The following is an 18968-nucleotide window of genomic DNA, read 5'->3' on the forward strand; positions in this document are numbered from 1 at the left end:
AATTTTATTAATCAGATTAATTTCTCAGAATCATAAACATTTAAAAAATCAGTGATACTTCTGCTTTTCACGTTAACATCATATTTTAGTTGTTTTTTTCACTTTTAATGTCCTGCCATAGTGAAGGGGACATTAAGTTCACTCATGCCTGCCTCTATGTCCTTACATCCCCAAAATTGGTTTCCATTCTCTAATTTTAGATTGCCTCAACCAAATGTCATGAATGTTATGAAGCTTATTACCACAAAACACAGATCAAGTTTCAATTTTTGATGGAGTCACTTCTACTGTTTTATAGGAACATCAGTATATAAGATTTAGTTTTCAATTCAATTTGTATCCTAGTTAAAACTGGGCTAAATAATTTTCATAGACTCACTCTACAACTATATATATTGATGAATTCTTAAACAAAGTTGTTTATTTTTATGGTAATTTTTTTGGCAATTTTCATCATTATACTTATATTAAATACATGTTAAAGTCATTTAATTTTTAGCTCACCTGGCCCGAAGGGCCAAGTGAGCTTTTCCCATCACTTTGCGTCCGGCGTCCGTCGGCGTCCGTCGTCCGTCGTCGTTGTTAACTTTTACAAAAATCTTCTCCTCTGAAACTACTGGGCCAAATCAAACCAAACTTGGCCACACTCATCATTGGGGTATCTAGTTTAAAAAATGTGAGGCATGACCCGGTCAACCAACCAAGATGGCCGCCACAGCTAAAAATAGAACATAGGGGTAAAATGCAGTTTTTGGCTTATAACTCAAAAACCAAAGCATTTAGAGCAAATCTGACATTGGGTAAATATGTTTATCAGGTCAAGATCTATCTGCCCTGAAATTTTCAGATGAATCAGTCAATAGGTTGTTGGGTTGCTGCCCCTGAATTGGTAATTTTGATGAAATTTTGCTGTTTTTGGTTATTATCTTGAATAGTATTATAGATAAAGATAAACTGTAAACAGCAATAATGTTCAGCAAAGTAAGATCTACAAATAAGTCAACATGACCAAAATGGTCAGTTGACCCGTTTAGGAGTTATTGCCCTTTATAGTAAATTTTTAACCATTTTTCGTAAATTAAAGTAATCTTTTACAAAAATCTTCTCCTCTGAAACTACTGAGCCAAATTAATCCAAACTTGGCCACAATCATCTTTGGGGTATCTAGTTTAAAAAATGTGTGGCGTGACCTGGTCAACCAACCAAGATGGCCGTCACGGCTAAAAATAGAACATAGGGGTAAAATGCAGTTTTTGGCTTATAACTCAAAAACCAAAACATTTTGAGGAAATCTGACATGGGATAAAAATGTTTATCAGGTCAAGATCTATCTGCTCTAAAATTTTCAGATGAATCGGTCAATCGGTTGTTGGGTTGCTGCTCCTGAATTGGTAATTTTAAGGAAATTTTGCTGTTTTTGGTTTTTATCTTGAATATTATTATAGATAGAGATAAACTGTAAACAGCAATAATGTTCAACAAAGTAAGATCTACAAATAAGTCAACATGACCGAAATGGTCAGTTGACCCGTTTAGGAGTTATTGCCCTTTATAGTCAATTTTTAACCATTTTTTCGTAAATCTTAGTTATCTTTACAAAAATCTTCTCCTCTGAAACTACTGGGCCAAATTAATCCAAACTTGGCAACAATCATCTTTGGGGTATCTAGTTTAAAAAATGTGTGGCGTGACCAGGTCAACCAACCAAGATGGCCACAAAGGCTAAAAATAGAACATAGGGGTAAAATGCAGTTTTTGGCTTATAACTCAAAAACCAAAGCATTTAGAGCAATCTGACTTGGGGTGAAATTGCTTATCAGATCAATATCTATCTGCCCTGTAATTGTCAGATGAATCTGACAACCTGTTGTTGGATTGCTGCCCGTGAATCGGAAATTTTAAGGAAATTTTGCTGTTTTTGGTTATTATCTTGAATATTATTATAGATAAAGATAAACTGTAAACAGCAATAATGTTCAGCAAAGTAGGATCTATAAATAAGTCAACATGACCGAAATGGTCGATTGACCCCCTAAAGAGTTATTGTCCTTTATAGTCAATTTTTAATTAACATTTCCACTGATACTGCTGGGCCAAGTTCATTATAGATAGAGATAATTGTAAGCAGCAAGACTGTTTAGTAAAGTAAGATTTAAAAACACATCACCATCAACAAAACACAATTTTGTCATGAATTCATCTGCTTCCTTTGTTTAATATTCACATATACAAAGGTGAGCGACACAGGCTCTTTAGAGCCTCTAGTTTTTCTTACTTTGTGTAAGATTTTGAAGGATTATTGTTTTTATAGATGTCAATGTGACAAAATCTAGTTATGCTTCATGTATATAATTCATGTACACCAACTTTCATTTCAGTGGGAAGAGCATAAGAAACTATCCAGTGAGGTGTTTTCATAATCTATTTTTAACTTCTACTTTCTAAATTTAACTGGAGGTGAATACAGAAAATATCTGGAGATGGAAGAATTAAAGAGAAGATTGGAATTTAATAACATTTCAGTGCAGATTCAGGTAGAATAATTAGATTTTTTTTTGTTTTTACAACAAATAAATATTCTTTATTTTTCAAATTGCTTGTTACAACTTTTCTTCATTCTCCAAGCGTCAATAAAGTATCCCTGTGAAATACTTTTCTGACTATCCAGGAAAATACACAGAATATATTAAATATAAACATTATTTTTTTCTCCATCAATTATATCAATCTTTTTAACTTTATGAAAAATACATTTTGAGATACTGTTTTGTTCTCATTAATAAACCCTCGTAGCTCCTTTATAAACATAGCGTACACATCTAAATATTTTAGTTTTTGCTCAGATACATAGTACGACTTGTAAATACAAAAACCTATAATTGTAAAGAAATAATTAAAACCGTTATAATATACCCTTGATCTGATATTTTGTATCCAAATACTATATGTTTTGCTAATATTATTCACATTTGTTTAAATGATAGTGATATAGAATTCTGTTTTATCATCCTCACAGTACTGCAAAGTCTAACTTAGATAATGACACTGGCTTCCCTAACCAAGTAGACATATAACTGCCCTTCTCCTTTAGCCCAGTTGGTAGTGCTAACTGTGCCAGAGGTCCTTAGGTGAACCCCTGTGATTTTAATTGCTCAATCATGGGCGTATTGGGTTTCTGCTAATTTCTCTAACATTACTGCTGTATTTTTTGTTTCCCATTTCATCATAACTACACTAATAATAATTAGAAATGTGTGCTTTTTCTTTATTTTTGTGTTACATGTGTTTTAAATTTGCTTTTAAATTTTTAGAAAGACTTGCAATCTTTGTATTTTGTAGTTGTTCACTGCAGAATATTTTGCTGTTGTAAAATACCAATTAAATATTTATAATTTCATTGTTCTCAGAGACAATTTAGACAGTGTGCATTGTAGTGTTTCAATTCAGGGGAGATAATTAAGAGTTTATTACTGCAAGTCAATCTTTTTTTGCACACCAAGAAAACAAGAAAGGTATCTTATTTTAAGTCTCACCTGTGATGAAAGTCACAGAATGGAAAACATTGGATATAATTGGGGTCAAAGACTGGACGGACGCTTCATATGGTACCTTGTATACTAATACTTTATTTTAGGAAGTTATATGTCTGTTGTATGTCAATTGTCATTGACCTCATTTTCATGCTTCTGTGATTGCTTTTAAAAAAGTTCTGTACTTTTTGTGAATTTCCCATCATGAATAAAAGGATATCTATATTTGATATATTGGTTCCTTGCAAGGTCTACATGTTCATTAGACAGGGTCCATCCACCTTACCTCCACCTCTTTACATGGATACCTCGGATACTGTAAGCATTAGATTAACTATATTGGGTGTATGAAATGATTGAAAGTTGTACATGTCAGTCTGATAGGTTACATTTTATCTTGACCTCAATTTCAAGGTACCTTGGTCAACCTAAAGTTTTTGTGTTTTTAACAGTTTTTATGCCCCAGTTATGGGCGTTTTGTTTTTCCGTCTATGCATCCTTTGGTCTGTTTGTCAGTTTGTCTCACTCTGTTCTTTCCCTCGCTTATCTGTTCCCCTTCAGGTTAAAAGTTTTTGGAAGAGGTTCCTTATGATATGAAACTTTTAATGCCTATTTAGAGTTTTTACCACATTTTCAAGGTTCACTGAACATAGAAAATGATATAAATGCAGATGGGGCATCCAAGTACTAGGAACAAATTCTTGTTCTAATATAAGTTTGTTTTAAAAGATTATTTCAAAGTGCAAAAAAAATGCAGATATTTCTACATTAATATCTATTGATTTGATACAAGAAGGAGTTTCCTATCTACAATCTCAACAAAGGGGGATAACCCTGAGATGAGATGTCGCAGAGAAACTTCCTGGATTTCAAAGATCATACATAATTTATGTATTGCAGCGATGGTATTGCTATGTACCTTAGGAACATTGATGATGTTAGCTTATGATGTCATCATATTCTTTCTCACTCATCTCAACTGAGAAAAATCACACTCAGTCTAGGAGCTTGACATTTATAATTATCACACAAAAATGACAAAGCAAAATTTAAGAAAATGGAAAAATAATAAAATATCAAAATATTTGATGAACCCACTGTCTAATATTATCATCATGGGTTTTTCATTGATTATAGTAGGTTGATTAACATTAGGTGTCAACACATTTAGTGTGAAATTATGATTATTTACCTGAAGATGATAGCTAAGGCTGATAAAGTTTGATTACCTGATTATGTTTGTGAAATAAATATGAAAAAAGATGTTGTTTTTAATTTTTCCTGACATCCAAGATCTAAAATTATGTAACTTGCTTTCATTAAGATAATATATACCTTTAGATGAAGATATCCACATCTTTTTTTCTTATATTTAAGCATTTAATGGATAATACTAGCTATTGGCTGAAAGGTCAAAGTAACTCTTGAGGTTGTGAGTTAAACACTTACCAACATTATATAGCCTTGACACTGAAAGTGGAGTTTGAGAAGAATAAGCAATCAAATGATTTCAGAAGCAGCAGACATTTAGTCATTGTGTGGTTATTTGTTGACATTACATCAAATTTACAAGCCAGCAGTTCTAATTTCTGTTTTAATGGTATCTGTATGACTAACTGCTGTGTGTCTGTTTCAAAATTTAGGATAACTTTGAATGATATAGACATTTTCTATATCGATCAAAGTAATCCTAAATGAAACAGTGTATTTTCAATTGGAAATGATTCATGTTAAAAAATTAAGGAAATAGCAAGAAAAATAAACTATAACATAGATTTTTTTTTAAAACTATGGACATGATGTATGGCTTTTTGGGTTATTCTAAGTTGTTGATGATTACTGTAAACTGACTTAATTTATCGAGTGATTTATATTTTGAGACTTTCACAAGTAGAAAAATAACGCGAAATTAAATCGCAAATACCGGTATGTACAACTTGGATCTTTCCTTATCAAACAACATCAAGTAAATTAGAAAATCCCGAAACTAAATCGCCGAAAATAGGACTAGCTAGGGATAAACGCGAAATAAAGTATCTGCAAAAATAAGTTGGTTTACAGTACCCATATTTGTTTTTTTGAGTTGCTGTATCATTGATGTTTCTTTCCTTTTTCCTTATAAGGACATATTTTATGATATAACACTTTACTGCCAAAGTTTTGATAATCATACCCATTGTATAAAAATGAGATTAAAATAATCTGATTAACATTGGAAAACACCTCAACTAAATATAGACATCCTTATTACAAGATTAGTCGTGCTTAATCCTAATCTGATTAATTTGATTATTCCATTAATGTGAATTGAATGTTGTTGCAGGTAAAATGAAAAATACTAAAATAATCAGGATGATCTAAATTCAAGATGTCATTTTCATTATCTGCTAATGGGAATTCTTGCATTTAAAGAAAATTTGCAAGTTGGAGATGATTTTATGCAAAAAGAAGTTTTGGAGTATAAGGCAATGAGACAGCAGCATACACTTAACAATGACATCATAGTAAAAATGTTATTTGTTTAAGCTATGATAAATACACATTGCAATTTTTTTGTCGAGCCTGCAAATTTTGTTGCAGAAAGCTCGACATAGGGATAGTGATCTGGCAGCGGCGTTAGCTAACTTCTTTAAAGCTTTATATTTTAGAAGGTCAAAGACAGATGCCTCATGTTACGAAGTTTCCGTCAGTCACATGTCCAATGTCCTTGACCTCATTTTCATGGTTCAGTGACCACTTTAAAAAAAAGTTCAGATTTTTTATAATGTGAAATTCTCTCTAATTATAAGTAATAGGATAACTATATTTGGTATGTGCATCCCTTGCAAGGTCCTCATGCCCATCAGACAGTTTTTACATGACCTCGACCTCATTTCATTGATCAGTGAACAAGGTTAAGTTTTGGTGGTCAAGTCCATATCTCAGATGCTATAAGCAATATGTCTAGTATTCTCAGTGTATCGAAGGACTGTAAGGTGTACATGTCCAACTGGCAGGTGTCAGCTGATCTTGACCTCATTTTCATGGTTCAGTGGTTATAGATAAGTTTTTGTCAAGCCTGCACTTTTTGTTGCAGAAAGCTTGTCATAGGGATAGTGATCTGGCGGCGGCGGCGGCTACGGTGACCACTTGAAAAAAAAGTTCAGATTTTGTGTAATGTTGAATTCTCTCTTATTATAAGTAATAGGATAACTATATTTGATATGTGCGTACCTTGCAAGGTCCTCATATGTCTGTCAGACAGTTTTCACTTGACCTGGACCTCATTTCATGGATCAGTGAACAAGGTTAAGTTTTGGTGGTCAAGTCCATATCTCAGATACCATAAGCAATAGGGTTAGTATATTCGGTGTATGGAAGGACTGTAAGGTGTACATGTCCAACTGGCAGGTGTCATCTGACCTTGACCTCATTTTCATGGTTCAGTGGTTATAGTTAAGTTTTTGTGTTTTGGTGTGTTTTTCTCATACTAAATGCAACAGGTCTACTATATTTGTTTTATGGAAAGATTGTAAGGGGTACATGTCAAGTGGGCAGATATCATGTGACCTTGACCTCATTTTCATGGTTCAGTGGTCAAAGTTTAGTTTTTGAGTTTTCGTCTTTTTATCTAATACTATATGTCATAGGTCAACTAAATTTGGTGTATAGAAATATTTAATGATCTTTATGTCAGTCACTCAGGTTTTATTGAACCTTGACCTCATTTTCACGGTTCATTGCTCAGTGTTAAGTTTTTGTGTTTTGGTCTATTTTTCTTAAACTATAAGCAATAGGTCAACTATAATTGTTGTATGGAAGCATTGTTAGCTGTACATGTCTGCCTGGCATGGTCCATCTGACCTGACCTCATTTTCATGGTTCATTGGTCTTTGTTATAGTATCTTGATTATCATTTCGGTGTTATATTTAGCTTTGCCATTAAAGTGCGAGGTTTGGTATGCCATAAAACCCGGTTGAACCCACCACTTTTATTCCCCTTTAAAAATGTGGTGTACCAAGTCAGGAAGATGGCCATTGTTATATTATTGTTCGTTTCTGTGTGTGTTGCATTTTAACGTTGAGTCGTTTGTGTTTTCTCTTATTTTTGAGATATTGAGATAAGACATGGCACGGTACTTGTCTATCCCAAATTCATGTATTTGGTTTTCATGTTATATTTGTTATTCTCGTGGTGTTTTGTGTGATGCTTGGTCTGTTTCTGTTTGTGTTGCGTTTCGGTGTTGTGTCGTTGTTCTCCTCTTATATTTAATGCGTTTCCCTCGGTTTTGGTTTGTTACCCTGATTTTGTTTTTTGTCCATGGATTTATGAGTTTTGAACAGCGGTATACTACTGTTGCCTTTATTTAATGTTAGATTTATGTGACAGTTGTAATGAAGCTTTATATTTAGGACTATCAACATAATATCAATGATTAGTATACAAGGCGAGAAATTTCAGCGTGTGCACTCTTGTTTTTGTAAGTCAGGTGTATTATGTTGAAATGAATGAATAAATGATGTATGTTAATGTGCATATTCTAAAGAAAACTCATGGCAAGATTACAATAGTATTGTTCCTCAATTGTTGTTATATTTTTTTGGAAAGTCAGTGTTTGATATTAAGAAAATTAAAGTTGTAAAGTTTGCCATGCTCTTTAAAGCAGTTTTGAATCTGAACATATTTGTTATGGATATTTATGTATGAAGACAGTAAAACTGCAATCTGTAAAAGTTCAGAAAAAAACCAAACAGAAAAGACATTAATAGGTCAACCTTTTTTTCTGAAAAGGATAGGGCATACACCGTATGTTAAGCTCTGCATTGCTTAGAGTCAGAATGAGATGAAAGAAGAGAATTTTAGCAGATACCACTAAAGTTCTACCATCAGCATAAGTTCTTTAATTATGAAATCTTTTATGTGTGAGAATTTCAGGATCAATGAAAAGTACCATAATAATTGTTTACTACCGTAGATTATCGGAACACCTTAATCCTGTTAATCTTAAATGAAAATAATATGTTATTCATTCAGTTGATTAGTCTTGTTTTAAGACAGACAGGTGGGGTTTCCTAATAAATGTAGAATAAAATAATCAAAATGTGACATTACTAGAGTACTCATGAAGTTTAGCATTTGACATCAGGTCTAGCTAACATTTTTATAAGACAATGCATTAATAATGGAAAAAGCATCTACATTAATAAAAGTGCTGCAAACAGAATTTAGCAGGTATTACATAGACAACCACTCCAGTAAATCAAAAAGGAAGTGATAAGAACATGGTTGTAAAAATACATGACACACCAAATAAAAGAGTAAATCATCGCCCTTAATTTATTAGATAAGATATTCCATCAGTATATTTGAAATAATGAGTCTTGGACATGTCTGGGAACAATATATCTATATATATATGTTTCTGGACATGGGCAGATAAAAGAATTATAAACAACACATATATGATTATGATATTCTATTAAGGTCATCTAAAAGTGAAATAATATTTAAGCTGCCAAATGAGGTAGGCTTCAAACACAGTTGTTTTCTGATGCATTTATCAACGACATTGCTAGTGCTTGGTGTAGCAAATCAAATGACAAATTTTACACATGATAACATGACACTGAGTGTATAACTAGAAACCAACAAATAAAATTGAGAATGGAAATGGGGAATGTGTCAAAGAGACAACAACCCGACCAAATAAAAAAGGCAGTGTCTGCGCGTACCCGCATGCGGGTACGAATAGTCAAATTGCCGTTCTAGGCTGCGCGTACCCACATCCGGTTTTCTAATAAATGCCATTGGATCGGGTATAAAACGTGAAATATCTACGGAAATTATCGATAAAATGGGGATATCGTGTAGAACGAGTAAAAAGTATGAAAAAAAATATTTTCAAATTGTATTTATTAAATAATGATACATATATAATAATCATTGCAAATTAAATGCACAATGATGGAAAATGAACCTGTACAGTCCCTGTAAAAGAAAAACATGATAGAAATTAATACTATTATAAAATTTTAATGCAAATTTAAAGAATTTTTTTTTTATAAATTAAAAATATACCCATATGATATTTTAAAATAATCTTTAAGTAAAATGTAAAACAGAAACTAAAATTTTAAAATATATAAAACTACTAGAATTAAAGCATGAGTTTATAAAAACTAAAATTTAAAGAAGCAAGTAATAATGATTAATGAAACGTGAACGGAGGCTGGCAACATTTGAAATGTGCAGCCGGGTTGAAATCCGTGCCAAAACAATCATATTTGATATGTAAAATGTGTTCCAAATCTTAATTAGTTACATGAATCTTTTGTAATTGGTTAAAATTGATATTATAACTTGCTTCTTTAATTTTTATAAACTCCAGCTTTAATTTTAGTAGTTTTATTTTACTTTTTTCTTTTCAGGGACTGTACAGTTTCATTTTCCATCATTGTGCATTTAATTTTAATTAATAAATACAATTTGAAAATATTATTTTTTCATATTCTTCACTCGTTCTACACGAAATCCCTATACTATCGATAATTTTCTTACATATTTCACGTTTCATTCCAGATTCGATGGCCTTTTATTAGAAAACCGGATGTGGGTACGCGCAGCCTAGAACGGCAATTTGACTATTCGTACCCGCATGCGGGTACGCGCAGACACTGCCAATAAAAAAACAACAGCAGAAGGTCACCAACAGGTCTTCAATGTAGCGAGAAATTCCCGCACCCGGAGGCGTCCTTCAGCTGGCCCCTAAACAAATATATACTAGTTCAGTGATAATGAACGCCATACTAATTTCCAAATTGTACACAAGAAACTAAAATTAAAATGATACAAGACTAACAAAGGCCAGAGGCTCCTGACTTGGGACAGGCGCAAAAATGCGGCGGGGTTAAACATGTTTGTGAGATCTCAACCCTCCCCCTATACCTCTAACCAATGTAGAAAAGTAAACGCATAACAATACGCACATTAAAATTCAGTTCAAGAGAAGTCCGAGTCTGATGAAAGTCTTTTTTTTGTATTTGTCGAAAGTGTTCCATGTTATGGCTGCATATGTAACAACCACTGATTGACAAGTAATTATAGAAAGATATTTCAATGAATGTGATAAAATAAATCTGATGTATACTTTTCGTAAAGGAACTCTTTGAATTTGTAATAGGCATATACATTGTTTGATTTGATCATGCAGAAACTATTATTACCTTCAATGACATCTTTTGTTTTCCTTGCAAAATGTATCAATTAAAATATACGATACATGAAGCTATTTCGTACTACACATATCAGTTTGACAAGTCAATAAAGTTGCTCTTACTATCGGGATGTGGTCTACCTCAACAATTCTCAAATCGTTAGGGCAGCTAGGACTAGCTTCATGTAGCTGATGTTTTCTTTGAACATTGCATCAATTGTTATTTTTCTATATATGTAACATTTGAAGTTGCCACTCGTTTCAATTGTGGACTATTTGTACTTACTTACTTAATCCTCTTCATGTTCTTGAACACATAAGTCATCAACAAGGGACCTCCAACTCGTTCTATCTTTTGCGATTTTCTCTATTTGATTCCAGGTGTAACCATGTCTTTTTATCTTTTCTCCATGTGCCTTTCGGTTTTCCAGGCTTTCCTGTCCCTTGTGGTGTCCATGTCAATACCTTTTTCACATGCCGGTTGTTATCCATTCGCAGTATATGTCCAATATATTTCCACCTCTTTCTCATGATCTCGTTCACTATATTCATCACACATGTTCTGTGTGATAGTTTACTGTTTGAAATTACACTTGGCCATCTGATGTTAATTATTCGTCTCAAACAGCGTCCGTCGAATCCTCTTATTCGACTATCTACTTTTTTGGTTGTTCTGCAGGTTTCTGAACCGTACAACAGAACTGGTCTAACATTGCTCACACACAATCTGATCTTTGTCTCTCTGGATATTTTGTTGTTTTTCCATATGTTATTCAGGTTTTTGAATGCGGAAGCTGCTTTGCCAATACGGATGTTAACTTCTTGCGACTGTCATACAAGTGAGAGGTTTAGCTAGCTATAAAACCAGGTTCAATCCACCATTTTTCTACATTAGAAAATGCCTGTACCAAGTCAGGAATATGACAGTTGTTATACATTCGTTTGATGTGTTTGGACTTTTAATTTTGCCTTTTGATTTTGGACTTTCCTTTTTGAATTTTCCTCGTAGTTCAGTATTTTTGTGTTTTTACTTTTTTCTTCTTCAATATTTCCTTCTGTATTAACTCTACTTCCAATATGGTTGAATGAGTCTACTTGTTCCAGTTCTATTCAATTTACTGTTATTGTTTTTTTGTTCTTTGTACCTATCTTCATCACCTTAGTTTTCTTTGCATTAATCTTTAGTCCTACTTTCGCTGCCGCTGATGTAACTTTATCTGTCTTTTTCTGCATGTGTTTATGTGTATGAGAAAAGAGGCTGATATCATAAGCAAAGTCCATGTCCTCTGAAAATGTTGTTAGTCCCCACTGTATACCATGATTTTCAGTTGTTGTCTTCTTCATTACCCAGTCAATCACCAATATAAAGAGAAAAGGAGATATTATGCATCCTTTTCTTACTCCATATGTTATTAAAAACCAATTCATCATGTCTGACTGCACATCTAAAACCATCATACATTTCCATAATGATGTTGATTATTTTCTGTGGAATTCCATACATACTCATGATGTACCAAAGTGACTCTGTATGGACGCTATCAAAGGCTTTTTCGAAATCCACATAATTTATATATATATGGGTCACCTCCATTCTAGAGCCTGTTCTATAATATTTCTCAGTATGAGGATGTTATCTATACATGCACTGTTTGTTCTAAATCCACTTTGTTCTTCTCGTAGAATGGAATCGATTTTGTCTTTGATTCGTTCTAGAATTATTCTGCAAAGTATCTTATCTGGCACTGATAGTAAAGCAATTCCACGCGCCAGTTATTACAGTCTGTAAAGTTACCTTTCTTTGGTAGTTTTGTGATGATACCATCTTTCCACTGAGTAGGTAGTATTTCTTTTTCCCATATTTCATTCAGCAAATCACGTAGGATGTTCACGTTGAGATTTATGACTGATTTTAGTACTTCTGCTGTTATGCCATCTACCCCAGGAGCCTGGTTGTTTTTTAAGTCTTTTAATGGCTGCTTTGATCTCATCCTCTGTTATGGGTCCCATTTTTATTTCTGTCGGTGGTGGAGCTTCCTCTGTCCTGTCAATTGAGATTTCTGGTTCAGGCCTATTCAACACCTCTTCATAATGCTCTATCCATCTTTCCAGTTGTTTCTCAAATTTGCATATTGTCTGAACGTCTTTATCTTTGATGTTAGTACTGTTGGTATTTACCCTGGCACTAAGTTGTTTTGTAATGTTATATAGCTTTCTCATATCTCCAACTTTAGATGCATTTTCAGCCTCTTCTGCAATCTTATCTATGTATGCCTTTTTGTCTGACTTTTTCACTTCTTTTCCCTTTCTGTTATATAGATCTTTCATTCCTTCTTGTTGTTCTCAAGTTGCTTGGTTGGTTTTTGATTTTAACGCTTTTCTTTCTATAATTAGAGCCCAGGTTTTTTCTGATATCCATTCCTTTCTTTCTTTATTTTTGTAAACTAAGATGTCTTCACTTGTTTTTAAATAAATTTCGCTCATATGTTGACATTTAGAGTTTATGTCAATCTTATTTTCTGCAAGTTGTAAGACCTCAAATCTGTTCTTCAGTTCTTTATTTAAGTTTTTATGTATGTCAGGTTGTTTAAGTTTCCCAAAGTCTATGATCTTGCTTGGTGATTTGCATTTATTTTTCCTTAATTTTAGTCTGATCATTCCAATGACTTAGTGATGATCGCTGTATACATCTGCACCTCTTTTCACTTTTACATCTAATAATCATGACCTCCATTTCTTATTAATCAGTATATGATCGATTACCCAAACCTACTTTTGCTTTAAAATCTCCAATGATGGTAAGTACATCATGCTTTGGTTTGTCAATTATGATCTGATTTAATTTATCACAAAAATTCTCTTTCTCATTATCTGTATAATCATTTGTTGGGGCATAGCATTGGATAACGGTCATGTGCCCATAACTGGTCTTTATTCGTATTTTCATTATTCTTTCATTTATTGCTATCCATTCTACAACAGACTTGCTTGCTCTCTTACTCAATAGAATAGTTACTCCTTCCTGGTGTCTACCATCTGTACGTCCTGAATAATAAACCTGAATTGTGTTTAAATTTTACATCTGCATTCACTAACAACCAATATATCAAGCTTGAATCTCTTCATTTTCTCAATTGTTTGAGCAGTTCTGCTTGTTTCGTTCTAACATTCCAACAACCAAATTTTAACTTTTGTTTAGGAGACAGATAGAGTTTCTCGGAGTCTTGTCGCCCGTCATAGGCTGCATTCCTGCAGAGGTTTCTATCTGTCTACACCGAACTAATTGATTTTCCCTTGTTTCTGTTTCTGTAGCATAAGTTTCTTTCCGTGGATGAGTAGCTAGCCCATGGATGCTTGTTGAAAAGTTGTTCAAGGAGCACGTCAAACACGAAATTTGAAAATTGACCTAAAAATAAGAAGTTATTGTGCAAGATCTTCTTGAATTAGAAACAAAAATTTGCAGTCTTTAATCTCGCAATTTTGTATATAGGAACGCCTACATGGGCTAATGGTATGGCTTTCATTGAATCTTACAAATACAATCTTCCGGTTATGTCTCAAATACTACAAGATTCATCAACCTGAATCTTTATATTAGAAAATGTTGCAATGAACAAAATTCTGGCTAGAATCTATAATTTAACATTGAAACTTTTTAAGATAGCAACTCATAAGGTATTCAAAGTTGAAAAAATGATGCCTCACGGTCACAAATGGGTTGGGTCTAGTTAATATATATTTTTAAATGTTGTAGACATGTAATGCTGGCCTTGAACTATTGAGTTACTGTTAGGACAATTTTTCTCTCTCTTCATTTGTTTGGATTTCCAAACTTTCAGTAGGCTTGTGCTCAATTCAGTGTAGAAATCACGTCGATCTGTTTGAGTTACTGTTCTTTTTACATTGATGACCACCTTCCTGTAAGAATGTTAAAACCAGTTAAAATAGTTTAATACTGCCAATACATTAGTTGTTAAAGGATGGACTGGTTCTTTTGTTTGATTAACAAATATTAAAAAAAAATTAGTAGATGCGTGAGTAGTTTGCTTTTCTTTAAATGAAAAGTGCATGTCAGTCGAAATTGTTGTTTCTATAAACATATTTTTATCCATGTAACTAAAACATTTTATCAACAAGTTTAAAAAAAAATATTTTCAATCACCAGAATCACTATGTAAATAAATTTCAAGTAGACTGTAATAAGAAAACGCCCAAGAAATAAGTATGAAGTGAAAACGTTCTGTTTTCCATACGGATTATTCATAATCACTATTTGTTTAAGATACTTTAAATTTTATTGCATATGAAAAGTATTACCTATAATTGCAAATAGAAACCATAGACATTGTTGTGGTGTCATTCTGATAAGATGAAATTGTTTTAATGGTATAACTTAAAAGCATTGAAAATCCATCAGACAATTACATTCATTAAAAATAAATGATCGTGTGGATCAATTGAAATATTTGTTACAAAAACAATTAGATTTTTGTTTTTCTTATCAATTCTGTTTATAGGATTGTCTGAGTTATAACCAAGATGTTCTTGATTTCTTGAAGATAATGAAAATAAATTATGGAGTCTGATAGGAAATGAGTCCTTCTTCCGCTTTTAACTAATTATTAAGCACAACAAGTTAATGTAATTGTTTCTTAAATCTTGCATACTGCACGATAACAAGATACGATATATTTATTGATTCTATAGACTGTTTGTACTTTTAAAGAAAACATAAAAACGCACTTAAATACTTGTTACTCCGCAGTTCTGATTGAAGGGATCTTAATTGATTAACTTATATTTGGATTTCAAAATGGTTGGTCATGTGTGTTACCTGATGCAAGTCATTCAAGAAAATTGTGTTCACACATTGTTGTCAATATAATCGAATTATGCGACTACCAAACAAGTGAGAGGTTTAGCTAGCATAAAAACCAGGTTTAATGCCTGTACCAAGTCAGGAATAGGACAGTTTTGATCCAATTGATTGATGGGTTTTAGGTTTTAATTTTGTCAGTCCAGTGCACGATGTTTTGTCGATATTGACAACATCGCAATGTCAACTTTATTGTGTCGTTATTGTGATTACATTGTATCATTTCTATATGTTCTGTACCTACATGCTTTCATCGTTCACATCGTATACAACATGATGATAACAATGTCATGTCGACATCGTGTTAAGATGTATGTATAGAGTCTAAACCTTTTTATTTACATCGTTCACATCGTATACATCGTGCTGTTGACAATGTCGTGTCAACATCGTGTTAATGTTGTAGATCGACTCTATAACTTTCGGTTTACATCGTCAACATTGTTTACATCGTGATGTTGACAATATCGTTTTTGCATCGTCAACATCGTATAGATGTTGCGAACCAAGTCTTTACCTTTGTGTTTACATCGACCACATCTTATACATCGGAATGTTAACAATATTGTGTCAACATCGTATGTTGTATATCGACTCTATAAATTTCTGTTTACATCGTTAACATTGTATACATCATGCTGTTGACGATATCGTTTTGAAATCGTCAACATTGTAAAACTGTTGTGAACCAAGTCTATACCTTTGTGTTTCCACCGTTCACATTGTATACATCGTGATGTTGATAATTTCGTGTCACCATCGTGTTTATGTTGTATATCAACTCTATAACTTTCTGTTTACATCGTTCACACATTGCGAAGTTGACAATATCGTGCCAAAATCGTGTTAATGTTGTATATCGACTCTACAACTTTCTGTTTACATGGTTACCATCGTCTACATCGTTATGTTGACACTATCGTCTTTATATCGTTTACATCGTCGACATCGTATTAATATATTGTGTATTTAGTATAAACCTTTGTATTTACAACGTTCACATAGTTTACATTAAGATATGGACAATATTCAAAAAGAAGGTTTTTATACGACGGCAAAATTTTTCGTCGTATATTGCTACCAAGTTGGCGTCGTCGTCTGCGTCGTCGTCTGCGTCGTCGTCGTCGTCGTCGTCGTCCGAATACTTTTAGTTTTCGCACTCTAACTTTAGTAAAAATGAATAGAAATCTATGAAATTTTAACACAAGGTTTATGAACACAAAAGGAAGGTTGGGATTGATTTTGGGAGTTTTGATCCCAACATTTTAGGAATTAGGGGCCAAAAAGGGCCCAAATAAGCATTTTCTTGGTTTTCGCACAGTAACTTTAGTTTAAGTAAATAGAAATCTATGAAATTTTGACACAAGGTTTATGACCACAAAAGGAAGGTTGGGATTGATTTTGGGAGTTTTGGTTCTAACAGTTTAGGAATTAGGGGCCAAAAAGGGCCAAAATAAGCATTATTTTTGGTTTTTGCACAATAACTTTAGTTTAAGTAAATAGAAATCTATGAAATTTAAACACAAGGTTTATGACCACAAAAGGAAGGTTGGTATTGATTTAGGGAGTTGAGATCCCGACAGTTTAGGAATTTGGGGCCAAAAAGGGGCCCAAATAAATATTTTTCTTGGTCTTCACATTATAACTTTAGTATAAGTGAATAGAAATCTATGAAATTTAAACAAAAGGTTTATGACGGAAGGTTGGTATTGATTTTGGGAGTTTTGGTCCCAACAGTTTAGGAATTTGGGGCCCAAAGGGTCCAAAATTTAACTTTGTTTGATTTCATCAAAAATTGAATAATGGGGTTCTTTGATATGCCGAATCTAACTGTGTATGTAGATTCTTAATTTTTGGTCCCGTTTTCAAATTGGTTTACATTAAGGTCCAAAGGGTCCAAACTTAAACTTTGTTTGATTTTGACAAAAATTGAATCCTTGGGATTCGTTCATATGCTGAATCTAAAAATGTACTTAGATTTTTAATTATTGGCCCAGTTTTCAAGTTGGTCCAAATTGGGGTCCAAAATTAAACTTTGTTTGATTTCATCAAAAATTGAATAAATGGGGTTCTTTGATATTCCAAATCTAACTGTGTATGTAGATTCTTAATTTTTGGTCCAGTTTTCAAATTGGTCTACATTAAGGTCCAAAGGGTCCAAATCATTATGTGACATAAACCTATGTTGTGTCAACTATTTAATCACAATCCACATTTAAAGCTGTATCAAACTTAAAAGTTGTGTCCATACTTGTCCCATCTGTTCAGGGTTCTACATCTGCGGTCGTATAATGCTGCGCCCTGCGAAGCAACTGGTTCATTAATATTATTCAATAAAGTTTGTAAATTAGATGTATACAGTTTGCATTTTTATGCCCCATCTACGATAGTAGAGGGGCATTATGTTTTCTGGTCTGTGGCTCCGTTCGTCCGTCCGTCCGTCTGTGCGTCCGTTCAGGTTAAAGTTTTTGGTCAAGGTAGTTTTCGATGAAGCTGAAGTCCAATCAACTTGAAACTTAGTACACTTGTTGCTAATGATATGATCTTTCTAATTTTAAAGCCAAATTAGACTTTTGACCCCAATTTCACCGTCCACTGAACATAGAAAATGAAAGTGGGAGTTTCAGGTTAAAGTTTTTGGTCAAGGTAGTTTTTGATGAAGCTGAAGTCAAATCAACTTGAAACTTAGTAAACTTGTTGCTTATGATATGGTCTTTTTAATTTAAAAGCCAAATTAGACTTTTGACTCCAATTTCACGGTCCACTAAACATGGAAAATGAAAGTGGGAGTTTCAGCTTAAAGTTTTTGGTCAAGGTAGTTTTTGATAAAATTGAAGTCCAATCAACTTGAAACTTAGTTCCCTATAGTATAATCTTTCTAATTTTAATGCCAAATTAGATTATTACCCAATTTCACGGTCCATGGAACATGGTAAAGGATAGTGCGAGTGGGGCATCCGTGTACTTTGGACACATTCTTGTTATGTTTTTTGTCTGGTATCTAGAACTAATTTATTGAATACTAATAAGTGAAATTTAACAATATTTACAAAATTATTATAAACGCCAACAAATATTTAGAAAAAGGAAATCAATTTCCCAAGCACATTTAAAGGCAAATTCCCTCTTTAAGTATCATATTTTTTGTCCGATACGTTTACTTGTATCATTAAGAAGACACACAGGGCTTCTTATGATTCATAAAATCGCCTTGAACTTACAGTGTGCCAACAAATAAACGATGTTCTTCCACAAAATAATTCAATTTGGTGATTGTTGAATGCATCTATCACATTGAACTTCAGACAAATGATTCCATATATGTAGTTAAGCCTGTGTCATATATTGACTTACATCTAGAAATTGACA

The 18968-nt window shown here is 33.1% G+C and overlaps 1 protein-coding gene across 2 annotated transcripts in view; it reads left to right on the forward strand.

Moving 5' to 3' along the window:
* Positions 1–2360: 2360 nt before the first annotated feature.
* Positions 2361–18968, forward strand: part of LOC134714572 (focadhesin-like) — a 292611-nt gene continuing 276003 nt past the window's right edge. For both annotated transcript variants that reach the window (XM_063575928.1, XM_063575927.1), the window contains exon 1: positions 2361–2534. In XM_063575928.1, coding sequence (XP_063431998.1) covers positions 2481–2534 — 54 coding nt within the window. In that variant the 5' untranslated portion in view covers positions 2361–2480. The remainder of the gene's footprint in view (positions 2535–18968) is intronic.

This window comes from Mytilus trossulus, chromosome 4 (genome assembly GCF_036588685.1).
Source record: "Mytilus trossulus isolate FHL-02 chromosome 4, PNRI_Mtr1.1.1.hap1, whole genome shotgun sequence".
Lineage (NCBI taxonomy): Eukaryota > Metazoa > Mollusca > Bivalvia > Mytilida > Mytilidae > Mytilus > Mytilus trossulus.